General features: G+C 27.5%; 1 protein-coding gene across 1 annotated transcript in view; it reads right to left on the bottom strand.

Annotated features, from left to right (window-relative positions):
* Nucleotides 1–445: 445 nt before the first annotated feature.
* LOC136082684 (fibulin-1-like) overlaps nt 446–26,243 on the bottom strand; it is a 65,307-nt gene continuing 39,509 nt past the window's right edge. The window contains exons 2-4 of the mRNA XM_065802102.1: nt 25,486–25,540; nt 19,225–19,353; nt 446–609 (exon numbers count right to left, since the gene is read on the bottom strand). Coding sequence (XP_065658174.1) covers nt 446–609; nt 19,225–19,353; nt 25,486–25,540 — 348 coding nt within the window. The remainder of the gene's footprint in view (nt 610–19,224; nt 19,354–25,485; nt 25,541–26,243) is intronic.

The raw sequence follows: 26,243 nt of genomic DNA, 5'->3' as shown, positions 1-26,243 counted from the left end.
TCGCATATGATAGGCGTCAGAGCAAAATTGAGATCAATTGTAGATGGTGGTGTTTTTTCATATAAAAAATAATATATCTTTATTAAAAGATAAATGCTTTATTTAAAAAAAATATAATAGTAGTTTGTTTTTTTAATTATAAATAAGTTATTGACGTTTTAATTTGTCCGATAACTTCCGCATCACCCGTTATTGATTTTAATTCATCAACTTACAGAAAAATTGTTTACAAAACTACAACAATTTTATCAGTTTATCGTTTTCGTTAAACATATTTTTTTTAAAGATTAGTGTATAAAATGTTGTGTATTGTATCATTATAGTAATATAATAAAAAATAACTTTTTAAAAAAATTGTTTTTTTATAAATTATTGTATTAAAATAGTATATAAAAATTATCAATTCAAAAAGATGTTAATTTTTATATATTACTGTAGTATTGTATTAAGTTAATAATTGAATAAAAAATAACTTACGAACACAGCTTGCGTTATCACCACCCATCGTGAAACCTATATTACATAAGCATATATAACTTCCTGGAGTATTTTTGCAATATAAAAACTCCCCACATGGATTTCTTTCATTTATCTTGCATTCATTTATATCTAAAATATTTTAAAAAAGTTCCAAATTATGAAACTATATTATAAGACTTAAGGCCTTAAGGCTTAGGGCTCAAACGCCAGTGTGTAATTGATTAAAAAAAATATATTACTCAAAAATTTCAATGTTGAAATATTTGAGTAATATTTTTTATCTTGCTACTTCTTTATTAAAGTTCTCTCCTTTACTTTCTTAGTTCTAAAATTAAATAATTGCTGTTAGTTCAGATCAATTTTAAAAATTTGAAACTTTCACGACAAAGCATAACATTTGTTAATAATTAATTTGAGCCTAAAATTAAAAAATTAGTTTCTTGGTCATATTTAACGGAGCTCTTGTAAAAAATTTTGTTTTCAGTGATAAAGAAAATAACTTACCCAATCACACAAATGTTTATCTAAAAGGTATCCTAGAAAACTTTCTATAGCGGAATTTTAGTGGTCAAATATAGGCATTTTGAGCGGATTGCTGTAGTTTTGCTCATCGTTTACTTAGTGGACAACTAGTGCACAGTGGCCAAAATTCACTTTTACTGGTCAAAATTCATATCTAATTAAATATTAGGGCTACATTGACTAAAATTAGGATGAGAAACAATATGTCTGCACATCTTATGAAGGTGTTATTTATTTAATTCGTTGCTATGGATACTAAATTTCGGATAGCAAAAATCTAGTTTTGGTATTTGCAGATATTTTTACAAGTTTACCAAATTTTACAAGTACCAATTTGAGATCGCGCTTTTTGAAACGGTGAATGTATTTTTTATTTAGTTGCTATGGATACCTAATTTTGCTTAGCAGCAACTAGCATTATTAGTTGCATAAGTTTTATAAATTGTTTTAAATTGTTGCATAAGTTTTGAAAATGACTCTCAAACTTTTCGCTTTGAAACTCCAAATCTTGTACTTTAATAAAGCCGTATACAAGTATACTCTAATCTTTTTTATTTATTGGCAGACTGTTGAGTTAAATAAATAAGTTTTTTTTCTTGTGACCTTCATTAGGCCTAAATAAAAACAGCATTTCAACATCTAAAATGAGTCGCCACAACAAAACCAACCAAAATACATTATTAAACCCATTTGGTTTGACAAACGCTAAATTAATAATAACAAAATTTAAAATAGGGTACATATATATATATATATATATATATATATATATATATATATATATATATATATATATATATATATATATATATATATATATATATATATATATATATACATAATTGTTCAGAAATACGTTTAGTATTAGTAAGACCGTATTATATGTTTTCCAAGTTTTTTATAATTTTGTGCAATTAAAGGGAAACCAAAGTGGGGCCTAGTGGCATCCATATTTATGAAATTATTAAAGCAAACATATATAAGCTTTAAAGTATCTGAGTATAAAAGTAAGATGTAGCAATAGAAAAAATATTTTGTCAATTAAAAGCTAAAGTTAGACATTAAATTATAACATATTAAGCATAATTAAAATTGCTATAAGTATGTTACTTACTAATTTTAGTATAACATTTTTTAAAATCTAGGTAATATATAGAGTTATAATATAATATTTTAAAAAGCGAAATATTTTATGTAAATGTTATTTCCATCGTATTTTTAAACAAAAATTTTCTCTTTACAACTTTTTTTTTCCAATTTACATTCGCATATACTTTTACCACAGTATTAGTATATTCATTAAAACTTTAAATGTATAGAAACGTTTTTAAATTGTTTTATAATATCTTTATAATGGGTTGGAACCATTTAGTCACTGGCCCACTGTGTAGTGGCAGCCGCCAAAAGTGGCTAACCGATGATTAGCTTCTATTAAATAGTAGGAAAAAATAATTTAGCTCTCAGCTGAACTTACGTAAGAATCATAATGTAATTATAATCCGATATTGGCAAACAATAAATAACTAAAAAAGTTAAATCATACTTTTCAATACAAACTCAAAATGAAAATTTATTTTGTCGGACAAAAAGAGATATTTACCCACAACTAAAAACTTTCGAATGTTTTTTTTTCATTTTTAATTGTATATCTAATTTTTTATATAAAGAACAGTTGAGTAAAGTTTTGAGATTCATTAAGTTTGGTAGATTATATAGAGACCCATCAAAAAACTCAAAATAGAATTGTTTTAAAAATTTTGACAAACAAAACTCAATTTCATTATAAGCGTTCTTTTGACTAAACGATAAATTAAGATTTATTGCAAAAAAAGTAGGTTTCCTTAACTATTAAATTGTAAAAATGTAAAAATAAGCATTAAAATAAACTTTATCTGATTATGGTACAGATCTATTTAAACTATTCAACCTTGAATTTATTTGTTTGTTAAAACTTTGGACTAAAATTCTTATATTAGTTGACAGAAAATATTATTCAAAGCCAAAACATTATTGAACTTGCTTATAAAAGTTGGTTTAAATAAAACGAATGAGTTTATCTCTCAGCACCCAGTAACTTAGAAAAAAATAATTGTAAAAAATTTAGCATTCAAATTAACAGAAAAAAATTATAAGCAAATGATGCTTTATAAGATTGATGAGGATTTTAATCGCACCAAAACAAGACGTTTTTATGTAATGCAACTATTTAACAACACTATCGCAAAAATGCAATGGCAACTGTTATTTTTTTGATTTTTTCATTGAGTTTGGTAATTTGGTATGCTATATTGAATGATGTAAATATCATAAGCAAGATTTTTCAATATTCCAATTTGGATATCACCATAGCAAGTACACATTTAAAAGGACTTTTAGAACTTTTTGAAAAACACCGTGAAACGGGATTCAACTTTTTCCGCTCTTTTGAAATTGCTGAAGAAGTACAAGTGATGCCTGAATTTAAGATTCAAAGAACTGTAAGAAATTTTTCATCGAGTGAAGAATATTTTAGAATTGAAGACTTTTTTGTCGTTGTTGATAATGCGATTAATTCATTCACGAGAAGATTTAAACCTTATAAAGAACATGAAATATTGTATGGTTTTTTATATAGTTTGGATAACATTAAAAACATGAGTGAAGATGAACTTCAAAAAGATTGTAAAGGTTTATATATGACAATGCAAAATGATGTCGTCGAGTTTTGCCTTTCAACTTTAGAATATTACAAATACTGCTATATTTGTTAAAAAGTAATCTATTTGAGCTATATCCAAATTTCGTTACTGCTCCTAAAGTTATAGTAACTTTACCAATTACATTCGCTTCAGCAGAGAGATCTTTTTCAAGAAGAAAGTTAATAAAAACTTATTTGAGTTCTACCATAAGCCATAAGATTTACTTCATTAGCAATTTTGTCTATAGAATCAGAAAAAGCCAAAAAACTAAGTTACGATAGTATCATCTCCGAATTGGCAATAATGCACGCAAGGAGATAAATTTGGAATTCTTTGTGTTAAATATACCTATATTTTTTCAATATAATTCTATTTTTGTTATTTGATTTATTAAAGAAGACTTTGATAACTGAAATGTTAGTTTATTTATTTATAATATTTTTAGTGACTTAAAATTATACTATTTTTAGTACTATTTTTGTTCAACGTGTACTAAAATATAGTCCACATACAACTAATATGTGTAAAAATTCATATATGTGTTCATATTTGTAAAACAAATAATCATTTTTATTTTAAAAGTGTTTATCAGATTGATTTAAAAACTATTTTTAAAGATAATCTTCACATTTTGATTGAATGCTATTTCAATGCTATCTCTTGAATTAGAGAAAACTGTCTCATTACAGAGGGTAGCTGTTTCAAGTTTTACTTATTGTTCTACTGTTTGGTATGACTGACAAATTTTTCAAAAGTAACGCTTAGTCGCGAAACTGATTCGTACTTTGACCAAATCTCAATATCCGTGACTCAACAAAAAAGGTTTTACGTAGAGCATAATTTTTTTTTTAGACAATAATGTTGGCGTAGTTAGTAGGAACAAAAATATTTAGTCCTAATTAACTTTCTTTATAAGACAAATCTTCCTGTTTTTATAACTATTATAGTCGTTCTCTAATATAAAGTTTTTTATTGGTTTTAATAATTTTAGCAAAACGTCCTGCAGGAATTTTACCACTTCAAGTACATGTTCTAGTCTTGTTCTATTTGTTAAGTATTTAATTTCAATTATCTAGAATCATACAAGGACACAAAATACGAGGACTAGCATAGCCAGATAATAAACCAAATTATTTTATGAAGACTGGACTTTTAATTTTCAATGACGATTTTATTTTAGTCAGACGATACATTATTAAGTCAGTTTCTTTTATTCTAACTAACATTTAAAAGGATAATGGTTTGTATAAACAAAACAAATAATTAGCCTAAGCATTTTTTACAAAAAATAAATTATTTGGTTGAGCAATTTTACTCCTCACCACTGCTCATATAAAAGTAATATAAAGAATAGAACATACTTACAATATTGGTTTCTCTTTTGAAAATCTCTGTTGGGTTTTCAATGCTCAAATACAGTCGTAGGTATATAATTTTAGTATAGATACAAAACAAACCCGAAGCTTCTGTATAAATACCTAAACAGCCAACAACTAATCAAAGAATCAATCAGAGCATTAAAAACAGCTATTGGTGATCTAACTCAAGAACCTAGAGAGATAGCTAATCTACTCAATAAATGTTTCCAAGATGTTTTTGTAATTGAAGAAGAAGGGGAACTTCCACATCTCACAGTTGAATTTAACGAGAATCATTCAAAGTTTGTTGATCTAGATCCAAATGATATCAGCTAAGAAATGATATTAGATAAACTTAAAAATCTTAATCAAAATAAAGCATGTGGTCCTGATAACATACATCCATTTCTTCTAAAAAACTGTGCAGAAGCATTTGCTATTCCTCTAACATTTATTATTAGGGCATCTTTAACTAATAGTCAGCTTCCAGTTTAATTAAAATCAGCGTAACACCTCTATTCAAAAAAGGTGATAAGACTCTTACCAGCAACTATCGTCCAGTTTCATTGACTTCTATTCCATGTAAAACTATGGAAAGTATAATTAGAGCTAAAATGGAAGAGTACCTGTATAAAAATAATCTACTAGCAAAAGCGCAACATGGTTTCGTTAGAAACAAATCATGTACCACCAACCTTTTAGAAAGCATTGACTACATTTCATCAAGCTTAGATGTTAGTATTCCAGTTGATGTAATTTTGTTAGATTTTGCTAAAGCCTTTGACACCGTTCCACACAAAAGACTGTTAGTCAAATTAAGAGTGTAATATTAATTCTATGTTTGTTTTTCTCACACGCTTTGTAAATGTCTTTACTCAATATATATACATTTGCAAATACCCCCGAGGGTATAATAAACATTATAATTGTTATATACAATGTAATAAATGACACATCCACAACGTTCCTTCTGTCGCAACACAACGATAGTTTATATATAATACAGTTATTTACACTAATTACAACACCCCTTGATCTCTAGATCACAAAGTCCGCATACTTATTCGGAAACCTCCGCACTCGCGTCGATCTTCGGAAATTTAGGTTATCTGCGATGGGTTCTTCCGATTCTCTGATAGACAAGTCAGCTACAATGGGAGCAGGACGGACGTCCGACATGTGTCTCGGCAATCCATTGATTTCTACCGAAACTCCTCGTCCTTCATCTGAGACTCTTTCGCTGTTCCATTCGCTCGTGCATTTTGAGTCAGGTGGTTTTACAAATACTTCTTGTCCTTGTGTATAGTTGTGGAGAACTTCCACGTTAGTTTTGGCAGAATTTGTGTGTGGTTTCCACTCGTAGAAAAATATAGCTTTGTAGGGGAGCGATGTTTCCTCGCCATTTTTTCTGGGAGCTATGATATACCAATATACCATTTTTAACGGGTCTTTGCTACTTCTGGCTGCCATGCGCTTGATTGTGCGATGATGACGTTCAACAAATCCATTTCCAGATGGCCTGTAAGCGCAACGAAACAAGATGGACACTCCCCAATCTGCGCATAATTCACCAACAAGTTTTGAGCGAAAATACTTGCTGTTGTCAAGTAGAACTTGCCACGGAGGTCCTCTTTCTCGGAATATTTCTTCTAAATGGAAGCACACTGTTGTTTCTTTCTCGTTCTGTAGCCTCCTCCAAATTGCAAACTTGCTCCTTTTTCCACAGTCAATAATAGACAAATAAATCTCTGATTTGTAGTGGGTTATGTCAATAGCAAAAAGATGCCAACTCTTTCCAACTTCAAGATTTCCTTCTTCCCTTCTAATCGGCGCAGGATCCACCGATAAACATCTTTTGCAACTTTTCACGACTGATTCAACGTCTTTTCTGCAAACTTTCTCCTTTGGATATGTCTGTTTCATCAAATAAAGTGTTCGGTTGACTCCAAAGTGATGAAGATTATGAAACGACTTCACATCAGGCGGTACAATGTTTGCTGTCATTGCAGAATGGTTTGAATGCAGCCAGTTCTGTGGTACCCTCGTAAGAGCATCGGCTTCGTTTTCTGCTGACTTTATCAGGAAAAGTTTTAATTTTATATTGCACTCCTTCACAAGGTCTTCAATTAACGATAACCGGCGACGGGCAAGTGGTTCTCCAAGACCGTGTACTCGAACGGGTTTGTCACCAATAATTAAGGAGCTCAACCAACCGACAACAGTAGCCGAATCACATTTTATGTTAATACATTCGAATCCCCATTTTGTTGCTAGATTAATTCCTTTTATCACGGCTTCTAACTCTGCAAGATTAATGTGAGCCGTATCACCTTGTTTCCTCAGCCACGAACAGCCTTCTACTATTTCCCCAGCCACTTCCAAAACTATGCCAACAGCTAAATTGCTTGCATCGCACCACATTGTTGATTCAGAAATGTTTTTGACGTTCCATGACCCATGAACGGGATCTTCCTTTGTAAGTCTTTCATTCAAACTGCTTACTAATTTAACAACTCGTTCTTTCACCAAAGAGTCCCATCCACAACTACTCGAAACTCTTTTTAGATAGCTGCACGAAGGGCGCAGCCAATTTGCTATTGGAAAATGTCCGGTCAGCTGTCCGCAACAAGAAAAGATTTGCCGATGTGTCATTTTTCCTTCCGGAACTTTGGGTATGTTGTCACGTTTCCAACGGAATTGGTTGCATTGTTTGTACACTCGCAATCCAAGCACACGACCACCGACAAGTTTTTCTGGCAACTTAGAATCCAAGCCATATTTTTTCAAGAGTTCTTGAACTCTGCAACTTGACACTATATTATTATTGACAATGATATCATCAATAAATGAATCCGTCCCAGACTCGACAAATTTATCTAAGGATAATACCTTTTTTAAGATTTTAATCATTATTCTGGGCTTCACATTTAAACCAAAACCCAATCTTGTTAGACAGTAACGCTGCCTTTCATATTCCACAACTTGATATTTCCGTAATGCTTCGTCGACACGAATTTGCAGGTACGCTTTTTTTAAGTCGATTATCTCAAGATTTTCACCCAACTTTCTCCAGTTGCGAAGTTTGGTACTGCAAACATCGCCATCTGCAGTATGACTGGATACAAATTGATTCAACTCCCGGTAGTCCATCACCGGACGTATTTTTAACTTATTTCGTTGAGTTACTGCCATCAATGGAATGATGCCATTACATCTCCTTTCAAATGGTTTCTGCCATCCCTGTGCTATCCATTCACTTATTTCCATCGCGTACTCACTTTTAACGTCCTCAGAGATATGATAGTTTGAAATTTTGTTAGTTAAAGTTGGTGGTTCCATCAGCCATTTCCAAGTCACGCTCTAACTGCCATTTTTGAATTCTGCTACGAAGTCCTTATCAATCAGGTTTAGAATAGTAGACGAGGATACTTCACTCGTTTTTTCTTGAGAAACAGCAGTAGCATCGATAGTAAGTTGATCCACATTGAAGTTTTTGGTTTCGCCGTCTCTCCCGACTTGGACACCTCCAAGCAGTCGTATTGCGTCCATACCAAGTAGCATTTGATATTCTGGAACAATGTCTGCCACCAGGCATTCCAAATCGATGGTGGTATCATTTATAGAAAGATTAACAACAATCTGGTGTTTTATTTCAATTGAGTTTCCATTCATCATAACAACCTTTTCTCTTGCGAGTTTGACATTTTTTGCGTTTACAATTTCCCGACATAAAATGGATTTGGAGCATCCAGTATCCAACAATGCTTTTATTTTTCTTCCATTAACATATACGCAGAGAGTTGGCGGTTTTAAATATTGTGGGAAGCCGCTCGCACAAAAACGAGTGGCTTCCCTTCCATGTTTTTTGAGTTCGTACACTTTTTATAGCAATGCAGGGCCAGGTGATTGTCCATTCCACACACAAAGCACCTCTTCTTGTCAATTTCTTCGCTACAATTTTGACTTATATTTCCATCCTCGCCGCAACGGTACCAAGTTATGGTCTTTTTTCCGCGTCCTTGAGGAACCTACCTTGGACTGATGGCGACAGGATTCACGCAACTAACAAAACATGATTCTTTACGACGTAAAATTACCAAACTTCTTGATTTTTCAGCGATCTGGTACAGCGACATTGTTGATATTGAGCATGTGGTTTGCAGCTGTTTTCTTGCTTCGTCAGGTAACCCGAAAATGAATGCGCACCTTATCCACTCTTCGCTTACGTGAGATGATATTAGCTTGCTCAGCCTCGTTAATTCTGCGAGATATACGTCAACAGGCTCTTTCTCTTTAAGACGGCGATTTTCGAATTCTTCGTATGCTGTTAGCGAAGAAGCAGAGAAGGCAGTAGTCAGTGAATTTTTCACTTCTTTGTGGTCTTTTTTTTTTTCATCACTAAGACCTTGATAAACGGCAAACGCTCCGCCAGAGAGAAATAAGGGAAGCACCACATGCAACTCGTCAACTTTTTGAAGTTTTGCAACCAGTTCCAATTTCTGTATACATTCTGAAAATTCACCCGAACCATCTTATTGCGATACCAAATCTGCAAACTTTATCGCAATACTCATTGCCGAAATAGATTGTAATATTAATTCTATATTTGTTTTTCTCACACGCTTTGTAAATATCTTTACTCAATATATATACATTTGCAAATACCTCCGAGGGTATAATAAACATTATAAACGTTATATACAATGTAATAAATGACACACCCACAACGTTCCTTCTGTCGCAAAACAACAATAGTTTATATATAATACAGTTATTTACACTAATTACAAAAAGCATATGCTTTGATGGTCTGATACTTAAATGGATCAAAGCCTTTTTAGAAAACAGAAGACAAAGAGTTGTTCAAGGTGAAATCATTTCTGACTGGGTTAATATTTTCAGCGGTGTACCGTCAGGGTCTGTAATTGCAGCACTTTTATTTGCTTTATACATTAGCGATCTTCCTAAAAAATTACATAGTGTAACCAAACTATATGCCGATGATACAAAAATGCTTTCTCAATTATCTTCAGAACAATGCGCTACTAATCTTCAAAATGATCTAGATATTGTCTACAAATGGTCTCAAACTTGACTTCTTTTATTTAACATATCAAAATGTGTAGTTAAGCATTATGGTCATAATAACAAAAAATATTTATTTAATTTAAACAGTATTCAACTGAAATAGTCAGATACAGAAAGAGATCTTGGAGTGCTTTTTAATGCAAATTTAAAATGGAAAAATCAAGTGATTAATGCTTCTAACAAAGCAAATCAAATGCTTGGTCGTATCAAATAGTCATTTGCCTGTTTCGATTATAAATTACTTCGTTTGGTTTATATTACTTATATTCGCCCATTACTAGAGTTTGCAGTTCCGGTATGGTCTCCATATTATAAATCTGATTGTGACTATATTGAAAAAATCCAGCACAAAGCTACTAAACTAGTATCATCAATCAGAAATCTTTCATATATAAAAAGACTTGAAAAATTAAACCTAACTACTCTAGTGGAAAGTAGACAAAGAGAAGATCTAATACAAATGTATAAAATTATGAATAATATTGACAAATTAGAAAAAGACAATCGTTTTTCAATAGTTAATAATCATACGAGAGGTCACTGCTTTAAATATTTCAAGGAAATGACAAAACATAAGCACAGAGAAAACTTCTTTTTTAATCGAGTAGCGAATGTATGGAACTCTCTGCCAGAAGAAGTTATTAAATCGCCTTCAGTCAACAGCTTTAAAGCAGCAATTGATTGCTGGATGAGCAGCAATCGATCAATTCGGCTGTCAAAGTGTGTCTGATAACCCACTCACAGGCTCTGCCAGTTACAGCGTTTTCTACTAACTAACTAACTATTTATACATATATATATATATATATATATTTATATATATATATATATATATATATATATATATATACTAATATTGTTATTGTTATATAACTTTAATTGTTATGTATGTTATTCAAGATAATGATATTGTAATTGTATATTTTATGACAATAAAAGATGTATGGTCTAATACTAAGAAAAAGCATTCTAAAAGATTAACATCTATATATATATATATATATATATATATATATATATATATATATATATATATATATATATATATATATATATATGTATATATATATATATATATATATATATATATATATATATATATATATATATATATATTTAGATTCAACAGATAGAATTGCTAACCTATTAAGACATCCACACCTCTCATTCCCTGCCTCAAACAAGAATTGAGCCTTTTTAATATTAAAAAAGTTCTCTCGGGTGAACAATTGGACGTTGAGCAGCATATATGTATCCTTAATGATTTATCTACTTATAGTAAATATAGCATTAAGAATAGTTATATTGCTTTTGATCATTTTACAAATATCTACTTCAGTTTTAGGCCTTATGTTTTTAATAAGGTCATTAAATAACTTCTAAATTGTATATACACTGGTTAGCAAATAAAGTCGAAAAATTATTTTTTATTATTTGCAAAGAAAAGTAAAATAGCACTATTTTTATCTTTCTAGTTTAGAATCTATTATATCAATAATTGCATTACATGTCTTTTTCCTTAAAGATTCTTGAATTTTAAAATTTATTTCTCCTTCTCTTTTTTCATTTGCAGTTAATTTTCTTTTTCTTTTGCGTATTTTTTGATGTGTTTTGTGTCCCAATTTATTAATTGCTCTCTCTCTCTTTATAGATATCAAACATACAAATCAGATCTAATACAAATCGAATTAATGATTTGTATAAACTCACAACTGTTTCTAAATCATTCTCAACTGACTGCAATTGTTGGCTATTTTTGTTGAATTTTTCTAGTATATCACCTCTTAATATGGCCATTATAATCGTTTCAAGATTTGTCCATTAGCTACTGATCATAACTTTTTCATTTCAATTTTTTCCTTAACTAATTTTTGCATCAGATCTAGCTGACCACCTGGTATCCTATATCTTTTAAGTGATACATTTTCTGTTTATGTTAAACTGTTCTGAAGTGTTTTTTATCCGAAATAAAGGCACTGAAAAAGTTATAGATTTTTTGAAGCCAAATAAAAATTTCTGAAACATTTCTACAACAGTCCACAGCGTATCCACCAACAAGATTTAAAGTGTGCCAAGCAAATGTAGCTAAAGGATTAACTTCTTTAATGCGAGCTTGAAGTCTTTTGTACCAACCAGACATGTTAGACGCATTGTAATCGTAACCACGACTATTGTTTATACCAAATCCATGCAATTCTAAAACTGAAAGTATAGCATCTGCTAATTCTTCAGATTTATGACCAGAGTTGGGTATAAACCTTTAAAATTCTTCTACCGGACAGCCATTCTTTTGAACATACCGAACAATGAACACAGTAAATCTGCACGGCTAATACCTGAAGTTGAATCAATACTAATGGAAAAATATTTAGCTTTTTTAATTTTTTTTACTATTTGTTGTATAAAAAATTTGCCATTATACTTATGACCTTGATATATATAACGAAAGAGTGGTTTGATCATCTAAAAAAGAAAAGGACCCTCAAAAAAGGATCAAACTGAGCAACGTGACTTTTTTTACCAATACGAAGTTTTCACAAGAATAGTTCGCACATAGTTATTTATAATTTCCAAGTGGACTTATATCGCCTTTTGAATGATACTTTCTTTTCCCAACCATACACAGTTTTGATTTTTATAAAGATGAATTTCCAATGGAAATACTCTTGTTTAAAAAAATATGGGTCCGTATACTTGTTGAAAGAAAAGCAATTTACTTGTTGTATACTTGTTGGAAGTATAGTTGTTGGAAGAAAATAATTGAACTTTTTGCCTCAAAAAACTTGGATATATATAGTAACTCTTTCAGTCAATCTATGATTTGGACAAAATAATAATATAAAAATTTTTGTGGAAATAATATGAAATTACTATTTAACGACTATGATTTTACAATTCTAATGGCTAGCGCCCTCTCAAAACTTGACGCCTGTGGCTATTTCCCCCTCCGGCCTCGCGTAAAAAGGTCTTTGTATATGTGTATATATATATATATATATATATATATATATATATATATATATATATATATATATATATATATACATATATATATATATATATATATATATATATATATATATATATATATATATATATATATATATGTATTAATATATATATATATATACATATATACATATATATATATATATATATATATATATATATCAGTACTTTTAAAAACTTGAAAAATAAGGGTCACTTAGTTGCCCACAATATATTGTGACTCTATATGCTTTTTAAATTTGGTTCAATATTTAATCATGCTTTAAATTTATTTTAATAATTTTTAAAACTATTTAAATAGATCTTTCCGAAACTAATAACAAGTATTTTAAGTTAAATTTTTGTTATGGACGTTTTTAAGTTTGTTTACTTTTTGGCAATTAAATTAAAAAAGCAAAGTTTCTTTACATTGTTTTTAAATTTAATTATTTATTTTTGATTTTCTACAACATGCACTATGATTGACAGACAATTTTGTGAAAAATATTATTTCTTTAGATACTATTGCTGATGACAAAATTGGTTATGATGCAAGCAACATTGAGGGTGCCATTAGCAATATATTAAAACGGGCCAATAAATAATGCCTTTGCTAGATTGTATTTTATATATTAATTTTGTCAAATATGCTACTCTTTTTATTTTTTTGTAATAATTTGTCTCAATACTGGGATTTAATTTTTTATGCAATAGCTTTATTATTATTTTAATGAGAGTTGCCACACGTGTAGAACCCCTAATCACGTGTATTAAAAATTTAGGCCTTGTGGGAAAAAAAAAGATTTCATTTCTTATATCAAGACTCCATTTTTTATTGTTGTTAGAAATGGAGTCAGCAAGAGAATAATTTGAACAAAATTTGGAGATCCAATTGCGTCTATTGTTGACCTCCAAACAGACTGTTTTGGAAGTCCTTGGACGTACTTTAGAGGTCCGAAATGGACGGACGAAAGTTGTTTCATTTGGTAAGTCTAACGAACATCCATTTTGGACGTTTGAACAAATCTTTTCATACGTCCTTTGACGTACTATGGACGTCCGTGTGACCGGTTGGCAGTTTTATACAACTTTAACTCTCTTTGCAAAGAGTTTTCTATAAATTCATTTTCATTAACATCCAGGCAAAGTATTCATAGTTAATGATAATATAATTTTCTTGTATAACACTTTGTAACAATTTTTTAAGTAGGAGTTATTCTATTTGAAAAAAAAAAATTAGCTATTTTTATTAACTATCATAATTTATTATCAAAGGGTTCTGGTTGGAAACTCACTATCCAATCCAACCAGCACCCTTTGTAGAGTTCCATAAGGTAGCGTTTTGGGTCCTACGTTATTCTTGTTTTATATTGATGATCTACGATAGTAAAAGGTCTTAATTGCTCTCTAATGTTATATGCTGACGATATCAAGCTATATAGTTCATTTAAAGATCCCAATCAGAGTCACGATCTTGCTGTTACCATTTATAAAGTTTATCTCTGGTCAAAAAAGTATTAGTTAAAAGTAGCCAATAATAAGTTTTTTACTCATAGAATAGCTCCAACTTCATTTTGTAAAGATATAAATTACAACTATCAATTAGGAGATCATAATTCAACTTGATCTACAAACCCAAAAGATCTTGAAGTGACCATGAATTATTACTTAAATTATAATAGTCATATTTTTAATATCGTCAGCGCATCACACATTCGAGGGTTTTTAATTCTTAAGTGTTTTGAAAGTCCTAATCCACGTGTTATCGTTGAATCCTACACTACCTACGTAAGACTAATCTTAGAATATTTCTCTGCGGATTGGTCGCCAAACCGCACTAACAAGAACAAAGCATTGAAAGACGTTTTATTAAGAGAATCGCTAACCTAAAAATTTTTTTATATTTTAATAGACTTAGAGTGCGTGGTTTGGAACTACAAGAAATTCGTCGCCTTAAGCAAAACATGATTACCTGTTACAAAATTTTAAACAATTTATTTTGCCTTGATAAATCAAGTTTCATTTTAATTAAAAACTATATTTACACTCGAGGTCACAAATTCGAATTACGCAAACTAATGTGTAAACTCAATGTCTGTAAAAACTCTTTTTTACTCAGGGTTGTTAATATTTTGAATAACCCACCGCCTGACGCCGTTAATGCCAAAAATATCAAGAGCTTCAAAATTAAAATTAACTCTATCGACTTTGAAAATACAACTCCAGCCAACTAGTTTTATAACTGTGGTCTTATAAATAGTTGTAGAATATATATATATATTTATATATATATATATATATATATATATATATATATATATATATATATATATATATATATATAAATTAGTAAAAGCACTTATCTAATTTTTACTTTTACATAGTTTTCAAATCATCGACCATTTTGGAAAGTCTGTTCCAAACGTTGTAAAAATCTTCTTACTTCAATTTTCTGAAATGTTTAAAATCCAAACTCAGTTTTTGAAATTTGACGCGTAAGAATGGGAAAGTCAATCTGGCTATCTGCCAGCCACTAAATTTATTTGAAACGTCAACGTTTTCATGTTTGAAATATCTTTATTTGTATTTTATTCATTGCTACCTAAATTATGCACAAGTTGCTTGGTATAGCACTACGCAGTGGGCCAGAATTTTTTTTCCGTGGCACAAAGTCAAATCTTATAAACTTACTTATTAGTTTATTATTGAAACATAGGTGCTTTACTCTACTCAAAAATGTATCCGTTTAGTTACTAGAGATGAAGGCAAGCTTGCTAGAACCATTCGTAATGGCTTTAAAATTGTCAAATTTTCCCAAATTTTTTTTTCAAAAGTACTTATCCTCAAAATCTACATAACTTTTTCCAATTATAAAAGCATTGGACTATTTCTATTTTAAATAAACATATTAACTTAGTGCTTATAAAAAGTATATGTTTTAGTTATATATTTGTATTTAAATTATTCATAATATGTCTTAGAATTGTTGGTATTTTAAAGGTGTTTTTTTAAACTTCCTTATCTTCCTTTTTCTAAATGCCACTCGAAGGATGTTTAATTTTCTGATTTTTGCATTTACTAAACGGCAGTTATTGTTCAAAAAAAACCCAGCTGCAACCATGTATTCTTTATGATATATTTTAAAATAAATAAACTGCTTAGCAAACAAAAGCATGCTAATATATGTAAGAATAATTGGAAATGTAGATTGCTTCTCGCACACTAAATTTCTATTATTAAGTTTAATATTTTAAACGTACTTCAAATTAACCTTTATCATATTGTTGTTCTTATATATTCAAAGTTGATAAAAAAGCGGCACCCATCATACTTTATTTTAATTTTCGGAAAAAGAAATCATCTATACCCAACAAGTTTTTTTAGTAAACAACTGCAATTAACCTAAAATCTGCTATTCTGCTACCAAGTTTTCAATTGCAAATAGAGTTCCTAAACTAAGAAGCACGCTTTTGAATATTGAGTTAAAAACTATTTCAACATTTAATCAATTTAAAAATAGATTTAAGCAATAACTTTTAGTAAATGACAAATAATTATATTTCTTCTAAAGGTTTAATTAGGAGTAATCACGTATTTTTGTATTCAATTTATTTGTATATTTATCTCAATATACTCAACTTTTTTAAAAAGTTAAAACAAATTTAAACAAATTAAAACAAATCTTTTGTTCAATTATTTTAAAAATTTAAATATGAAAAAGTATAAAAATAAAAAAAAGAATTAAAATTTTATATTTGTATTTGTATATACTTTTGGATATTTTACACTGTTATACAGCGTATTATGTCATGCAATTTAACAAAGTTACGATGTTTTTGTTATTTTATGATTTAAATTTTTTTTGAAGGGGCTTGGCAATAAGACCAAATTTGTCTTTTTCTTGCCCCAGCTATGTGTTTATATATTTTTATTTTTATAACTTTTTTTTTTCCTTTATTGACAAAATGCATAATAATAATAGTTACAATAATAATAGTATTAATAATAATAATAACCGGCATTCTAACCATAAGCGAATAACAGAAACAGTATGCATTGCAGATGGTCAAGCAGCACCAACTCAAACATCCAAGTGGTTTGAAAAAGAGTTTACTATTTCTGAACAGTTTTTCATAATGCATGAAAAACACTGTTTTTTAATACTTTATCTATATTGTTTCATACAGATAGTAAATAAATTTCACCGTTTCATTTTCTATATTTTTTATAAAACAGTTTCATTTATAGTATATAAAAACTAGCTTGTAAAATTATTGAAAAAATTTTAATTTCCATATAGCATGCGCCACGGCTAAAAAATATTTAGTCAGTCTAAAAAGAGTTCCCTAAGGGTTTCTTATCGAAGTCAACGGATAACAAGCGATAAAATTTTAAGTATTTTAAATGTATTTTAGAGGACCATTTTAATATATATATAGTTTATTAAATTTTATGGCAAAATAGACTGTTTTTGTTTTAAAAAGCTCTTTCGATAATTTGTTTTGTTGGAGTATTTTAAAATAAATAATATATTAGTAATATTTTTAAAAACACCTTTCCGACAAAAACTAAAATCATATTTTCCCAATGTAAGTGCCTTAAAGTACGTCAAAATACTCGCAAAATTAATTCTTCATAAATCGATTTCCAAATTTTCCAGATAATCCTTAATCGTATGGAAGAATGAAGACCAAAAATAAAGCTTTCTGCACGTGAAGAACATTAATAGTTCATCCTGTAAGAAATTCAATGAAGAGTATAAGACTCTCCAAAGATGAGTTGAACCTTAAAGTTTTGGTGGTGACATTACATAATACTCTGAAAACACATTAATTTATTCTGGTAAGACCTGCAGAAGATCCCGTTTAATTTTCCACTTAAAACTTTGGTGAATGCAGCATAAAAGTTTGAGGAGCCTAATAATTTGACAGCTATATAATTGTAAAATTGTCTCTGTGTAAATACATATATATATATATATATATATATATATATATATATATATATATATATATATATATATATATATATATATATATATGTATTTACACAGAGACGATTTTACAATTATATAGCTGTCAAATTATTAGGCTCCTCAAACTTTTATGCTGCATTCACCAAAGTTTTAAGTGGAAAATTAAAGGGGATCTTCTGCAGGTCTTACCAGAATAAATTAATGTGTTTTCAGAGTATTATGTAATGTCACCGCCAAAACTTTAAGGTTCAACTCTTCTTTGGAGAGTCTTATACTTCTCATTGAATTTCTTGTAAATAAAAATACATATATAAATGTAAATACACACACACATATACATATATATATATATATATATATATATATATATATATATATATATATATATATATATATATATATATATATATGTAAAAAAAAAATTAAAATACACACACATATATAAATATATTTCTATATATATATATATAAATATATATATATATATATATATATATTTATATATGTAAAAAAAAATTAAAATACACACACATATATATATATATTTCTATATATATATATATATATATATATATATATATATATATATATATATATATATATATATATATATATATACATATATATATATATTTATATATACATGAATATATATATATATATATATATATATATATATATAAATATATATATATATATATATATATATATATATAAATATATATATATATATATATAAATATATATATATATATATATAAATATATACATATATATATATATATATATAATATATATATATATATATATATATATATATATATATATATATATATATATATATATATATATATATATATTCATACAGAGGCAATTTTACTTAGAAAATAATAGGGGAGAGGGGTAAATCCAATCCAATCAAAATTAGTATCAACTGGTTCTCGAAGAAAAAAAAATCCTTAAAACTAAATTTCACCCCGCTAAACTGTATCAAATACCTGACAGGCTGACAATATTTCTTAAAAAACCGACTATAACTTGATAATCACCTTCTTAGAGGAAAGTGTGGGGTTGGGGTCTCACATAACCGTAAAATACCTTTTGTATTCATATGCATTCGTATAAAACGACTTACCAACACAATAATGAATATCAGGATCCATCTCCCATCCACTTTTACACTGACACGAATAAGTGTCATTTTTATTTTGACATACTTCATTAATCCGACATGGAATGCCCAATTTACTACACTCGTCAATGTCTAAGCAAATAAGTCTATTTTTAATAATATTATTAATTTAATTATTACAATATTTACTTTTTATTTTAAATAATCTTAATACTTTAAAAGCTTTCACGTACATTGTATGTAAGTATATACAACATGTTGTAATCTAAATATTAATGCGCTAATGAATATTATTAGTGCGCATAGTTACGCATAGTTTCGCTTATTGTTCGTATTGTTACTAACGGTTATGTATTCTGTATAATACACTATTTCTTAGTTTTCAAGTAGTTTCTAATCTTTTTTTATGCGCGGTTACATTTTCCATGCGGCTTTTCGAGTAGAGTCAGCTAGCGAATTAGAGCTGATGTACTTTTATTGTCAAGAAGAATAGATATTGTTTATTGTTTAAAATAAAAATTTAAATAATAGTTTGTTTGTTGTTGGTTGTTTTTATTTTTCTAATTTTTATAGCCTGTTTTCATTTTTTAGAAAAAGTTAGAAATAAAATGTCTGGTAAAATAGTTTTTTTAGTACTATCTAAACATGAATACTGTAATTTATCAAATCTTCTAAATATGAATACTGTAATTTAATAGTGTTAGTGTCGTTTCACTTTCTTTTTTAATAAAGAACTTTCTAGGCTTTTCTAAATGCGTTTCTTTACACCACGCGGTCTTTCAAGCAAGGTCATCCAGCCGATTAGAGCTGATAAATTTTTAGTTTCAAGTGGAATTGATGTTGTTCATTGCTTAAAAACTAAAATTTATTTGTTGTTCGTTGTTTTTATTTTTCTGTTTTTTTTTTAGAAGAGGTTAAAACTAAAATGACTGGTAAAATAGTTTTTTTTTAGTACAATGTTTCTTTTTTAGTAAAGTGTTTCAGTTTTGTCTTTTTAGATCATTTTAGTCAAGTATTTTTTCATTTTTTAAAGCAGTTAAAAGGAGCTGAAGGCCTTTTTAGTAAATATATAGGGTATAGTAGTTTATTTATAGTTTATATTCGTAACATAGTTATATTAGTTTATTTATAGTTTTTATTAGTTTATATAGTAAATGGTAGTTTATTTATAGTTTATATTAGTAAGTTTATTTATAGTTTATATTAGTTCAAGTTTATTTATGGTTTATATTAGTAAGTTTATTTATAGATTTTAGATTAGGATTAATAAGAATACAAATTTTTTTTACACAGGCAAGCTGACAGCGAGTTAAGTAAGTTTTATCATTTAGATTTTATTTGAGTACGAATGTAGCATTAGCAATTTTATTGTATGTAACTTTATCTCAATTTTTATTTTTAGACAGACAGATAGAACTCAGTAAGGACTTTGATTTTGTAGATTTAAAAACTTTTTTTAAACATTCTTTTAAAGCATTGAATATGTTTTATATATTTTGATAAATTTTGTCATTTAGGTGCGGCAGCATCATCAGTTGGTGCAACTAGTAATGTCTTTAATTTTATTTTAAAAAGAATCAATAAATATTGTTTATTTAAACATAATCATCGGGATAAAATAGATAAGATAGATAAAATAGCTTTTTTATTTAATATTTTTTTAATTAGTTATAACTTCAGTAGCACCAGCCACAACAGTTAACTTAGTACATTTATTTTAATATACTTGAATTACATTTGTTACTTAACTTTTCAAGCAATAAATATTGTTTATTTCAACATTATCGCCAAGATTATATAAATAAACTTTTTATTTGATAGTTTATTTTAGTTGCTTCTGGATCAACTTTAAATAATGGTAACTCATTAATTCATATTTTATTATAGATAAATGTAGATAGAAAAGAGTAAGCTGGAAATTTTTGTAGATTTAAAAGCAGTAAGCTTTTTTCTAAAGGTTCTTTCTATTTTTGGATTAAATCCACTATCACTACATTTGTTCTATTTTTATATAAAGTACTTTAATAATTTTTGTTATTTTGGGGTTTGTTACTTTTCTGTTTTTTATTTAGTAAAAAACAAGCAATAAATAGCATTTTCATTTAGCTTCATCGACTTCTTTATCCAATAACTGAATGATTTTCTTTTGGTATTTTTTCACTTAGGTAAAACACTTTCAAAACAATAAAATAGCGTCCTAATTGTTTTAAGATAGCAATGAAGTAATAAGTTAGTTTGATTTTATAATCTAGATTTTCTTTTTTCACTATTTTTTTTAAATTAAATTAAAAATGTTTTTTGTATTTTAAATTTGAAGCAACAGCTTGATAAGCAAGAATATATTGTATATATAAATTATGTTAGTGTGTCAATGTTCCTCAAGAACAGAGCAACAAATTGGTAAAAACACTTATCTAATTTTTTCTTTTTTCTACACAGTGTTTCACCATCAGTAGGTTCATCAGGAAGAATTCTTCCTGATAAAACTACTGTTGGTGAAACACTGTGTAGAAGTAAGAAAAAATTAGATAAGTGTTTATACTAATATATATATATATATATATATATATATATATATATATATATATATATATATAAATTGTTGGTTAAGTTTCTTTTTTAATTTTTATTTTGTTTATTTTTTTTTTTTTTTAGTTCTCCTTCAAAGGCAAGTTGATGAGTTAGATTACTGTTCTTAATTTAGTTTGTAATTTAGTATAAACTAATAATATTTTGATAAAGTCTTTTTTAACTATTTTTTTAAATTTTTCTTATGTAAATGTACTTATGTTATGTACATATATGTACATGTACATATGTAAAAAAAATATTCAAATCTACATATATTTACTATTTTTTTCCATCTAGATGAATTGTCAAATGGCAAAGGTAAATTTTCATTTCAAATGTTTTATGTACGTGTTTTTATTTATCTTTTAGCAAGCAAGAAGAACATTCAAGTCTAGTTTTTTTTTTAGATAAAACACTAAACGGTAGTTATAAGTTCTCAATTGCTATAATATTTGCTTCCTTATAAGTAATACATTTTTCAATTATAATTTTGCTCCATCATTTAAATTTAAAATTTTAAAATTCAGTTTAAAAAAATATATCAGTTTTTATTTTCAGAACTTACGTATGAAGATTACAAAGTCTTTCGGACAAAGAAGCCTGGACCTTTGACCCGTCGGTCATTTCAGAGGTGGGTTCAGTATGGGGGGACTGACCACTCATCATTTAGATGGGGAGGTCAACACTCCTCATACAAGGGTCGAAGGTCCGGCGGGATAACTGAAAACTTTTATGTCTACAATTAAAAAATATTATATGTAGACATGTAATATTTTGTGCATATATGTATATATTTGTTTTTTGAAAATTTTGTTTTTTTCTTTTGTGTACAGTATGTATGTGTGTGTATATATATATATATATATATATATATATATATATATATATATATATATATATATATATATATATATATATATATATACACATACATACATTTATATATACATAACTACATATATATATGTATATTTATATATATATATATATACACATACATACATATATATATACATAACTACATATATATATATATATATATATATATATATATATATATATATATATATATATAAATATATATATATATATATGTATATATATATATATACATATATATATATATATATATATATATATATATATATATATATATATATATATATATATATATATATTTATGTATATATATACATACACATAAAAATTTTATTTTTTGGAAATAACTTTTGCTCTCCTACACTAAGTGTAGGGTAGATTATGATGAGCATCTAAGGTGGAAATTGGAATGTTTTCATATATAATTATGCTAGATCCAAAGTTTTTGCGAATAATCATACTTTAGGGATCTCTATTCATGGTTCACTTAGATATTTGTACACCAGAAATTTTTTATTAAAAACACAGAGGTTTTAAAAAAGTAGCAAAAGTGCTCATATTACCCACACCACTTGGTAATATGGGCACTTCAAATTAGATCAAAAAATAACATTAATTAAATTAAAAAAATATCTGACAATTAGAATAAAATTTTTTTATCAAAAACATTGTCTTATTTTTGGCATAAACTTAAATTTAAAAAAAAAGTGCCTAATATCTCCTACTTCTTTTTTTTAAATATATTTTGCTTTTAATAATTTATGGACTATCCCTTACTCTTATATATTTAATGTCTGTTTTCTGGCCTTTTTTAGTTATAAGTATATAGAAAACATGTCTGTTAATATTTAACAAACATCTTAAGCTATTTGCTAATGCTTTGCGTTATTGTTGTGATGTTAATGTTGTAATGTTTTGTATTTGTAGGCAGCTTGGCTTACCTTCCTGTTGGTGTCTAACGTTAAAAATGATTACAGGTAGTTTCACTAACTGCTTTTAATCATTCACTAAAATCCAAGATAATAATTGATATTACTACAGTACAATTTTTAAACCTCATATTAATTTTTTTTATCTTTAGTGTTATTAATTATTTTCCTCTTTGAATGAGGTTAGTTAAATGAGTTGGCTTTTAATTAAAAGATTTTGGTTTCAAAACTGAACAGCATTGTCAAAATGCTCTGGGTTATGTAGTTTTTAAAAATCCGGTTTCTATTTTGTTCTTTTTTAATTTTTACTAACTTACTTTTCTATAATTTCCTGCTAATACGGAATCACGTAAATTTTTAAATATGTTTAATCATAGTCCCTATCGGTAATAACTATTTTTAATTATTTTAATATGGTTTTCTTTACAATAGGCTATCTTACAATAGACTTCTTTACAATAGCCTCGGTCCTGTAGATGGCGGCTGATATGACTGATTTTGAAAAGTGCCTTCAATGTTAATCAATTGCTTTTAAAGAAAAATTTGTTTTATGAAGGGTTTTTATTATATGTATATATATATTTTTGTTACACATTTAATTACACATCATGCAAATAAATTTTTTAAAATAAAAAGAAACACAAGTTTAAATATACTTTTTACAATTGTTTTATATGATTTTAACATCTGTTTATAATTTTTTCAGCTCATGCTAGGTTGAATAAAAAATTAACTCTTTTTAATCAGCGCTTTTAGACTAATTGCTCACCTTTATGTGAATACATTTATCGATTTTGCTTAAATTTGTATTCACGTAAAGCGTAACAATTACTTCAAAAATATAAAAGCAATAGCGTTCTTGAATTAAAGAATTTCTTTTCATACAAGTTGACAAGTTTTATTAATGAGTTATATTAACATACAAGTTAATGAATAATTTTTGTAATTATTTATTTTTTAAGCTTCACTCATCACTCTTTGAAAAATAATTAACAGTTTGAAAAGAATTAGAAACTACTCAGTTAAAAGTAAAATTAAAAGAGGGAAAATTTATTCCGGATACTTTACCTAAAAAATTTTCCGCAACTTTAAAATAAGACTTGGATAATCTATGCACATAATTCAAGTCATATTTTAACATAACGATTTTGTTGTTATTTGCGCCTATAATGTTCGCACGTTCGAATTTAACTTAACCGTAATCTGTATCTTTAATGAAGCTTACAATTTAGTTAAACTAGGAAGCCAAGAAAAAAATATGTAAGCGGAACTAGAAAAACATTAATAAATTTATAATTTGTTAGAGAAAACAAATAAAAATTAAATTGTTATTAATTATTTATTTACTAAAAACCCGTATTACGGGTTGCCTACTGTTTGTACCTATTAATACAATAACACGAAATTCACTGTCTATAGCTGTTTGTTTTAAAAACTGATCTATATTTGATACAAATAGAATATAAACATTTAATACAGTTATATTTTAGTAATTATATATAAAATATATAAAAAATTTAGTCATAATATTATTGTTTCAAAATTACTGATGTAAATTAAAATAAAATAAGCACAAAGTGCATTAATATATAGATAATCTGGTATCAGGATAGTGAGAACTAGCAACTTTATGAGAAAAAAATAAAGATCGATGTAGGAAATTAGTAGAGAGTGGGTTAAAAACGACAATACTGACATCAAAAACTTATACTGCTCAAGTTAAAGTTTAAAATTTTATGTAATGGAGAAATGGCATCAAAAAAATGTTCATTAACTAAAACAAAAATTAAGTTCAAATGCACAAATAAAATACTATATATTTTATAATTAGTATAATTAAAATATATAATTATTATAATTAAAACAAAAAAAAAATTGATTATACCTTCAGCTGACATACACCAAATTTGAATTATCCAAAGAATTATTTTGAAGTGTATCTTAAAACAGAATATAGAACTTTTCATAAGTTGGGTCACTGTTTTTATTGTATTTTTAAAGTTTATAAATCATAACAATGCAACAAGTTTGTTGTAGTGTGTAGTCTTGCCTTTTATTATTTATTTTTTTGCAAGATTTTCTTATAGAATATGGTTGATAATTTTATTATTAAATATTTTCATATTCTAATTTCCGAAGCTTAAGAATTATAATTTTTGGGGCTGACTGTTATGGAAATTTCCCCCCAAAAAAATTTTTTTAAGTCTCTTTAAATCGATTTTCTCAGACTTCCCTTGCCCTTTCAAAATGCATAGTACTTACAAATTGGTTATTTTAAACTTTTAATAAATGTTTACTGTGTACAGCAGAGGCGTAGAAAGAATTTTTTGGTGTTCCAGATAGGTAACTTCCAGACATGGAGCAAACTCCAAACATTTATATGTTTATACTTATGTCAAATAATGAGTGTTTGCAAAAAAATGCGATGATTGGAGGCTGGGAACAAAAATGCCCCAAAATTTTCGCCCCCCCCCTGCCCCAAACGTGAGAGCAACAAGTCGATGAAGTATTTTTTGTATTATTCTTAACTAGACTTATATTCATCGATAAATTTTAGATTTCGTTTAAAAATATTTTAGCGTTCAAAAATTATGACCATATAAAGTTTAAACCCCCCTTAATTTGAGGGGGTTACACATTTTA

Source organism: Hydra vulgaris, chromosome 07 (assembly GCF_038396675.1).
Source record: "Hydra vulgaris chromosome 07, alternate assembly HydraT2T_AEP".
Lineage (NCBI taxonomy): Eukaryota > Metazoa > Cnidaria > Hydrozoa > Anthoathecata > Hydridae > Hydra > Hydra vulgaris.
This window is presented reverse-complemented; position numbering and strand designations above follow the sequence as displayed.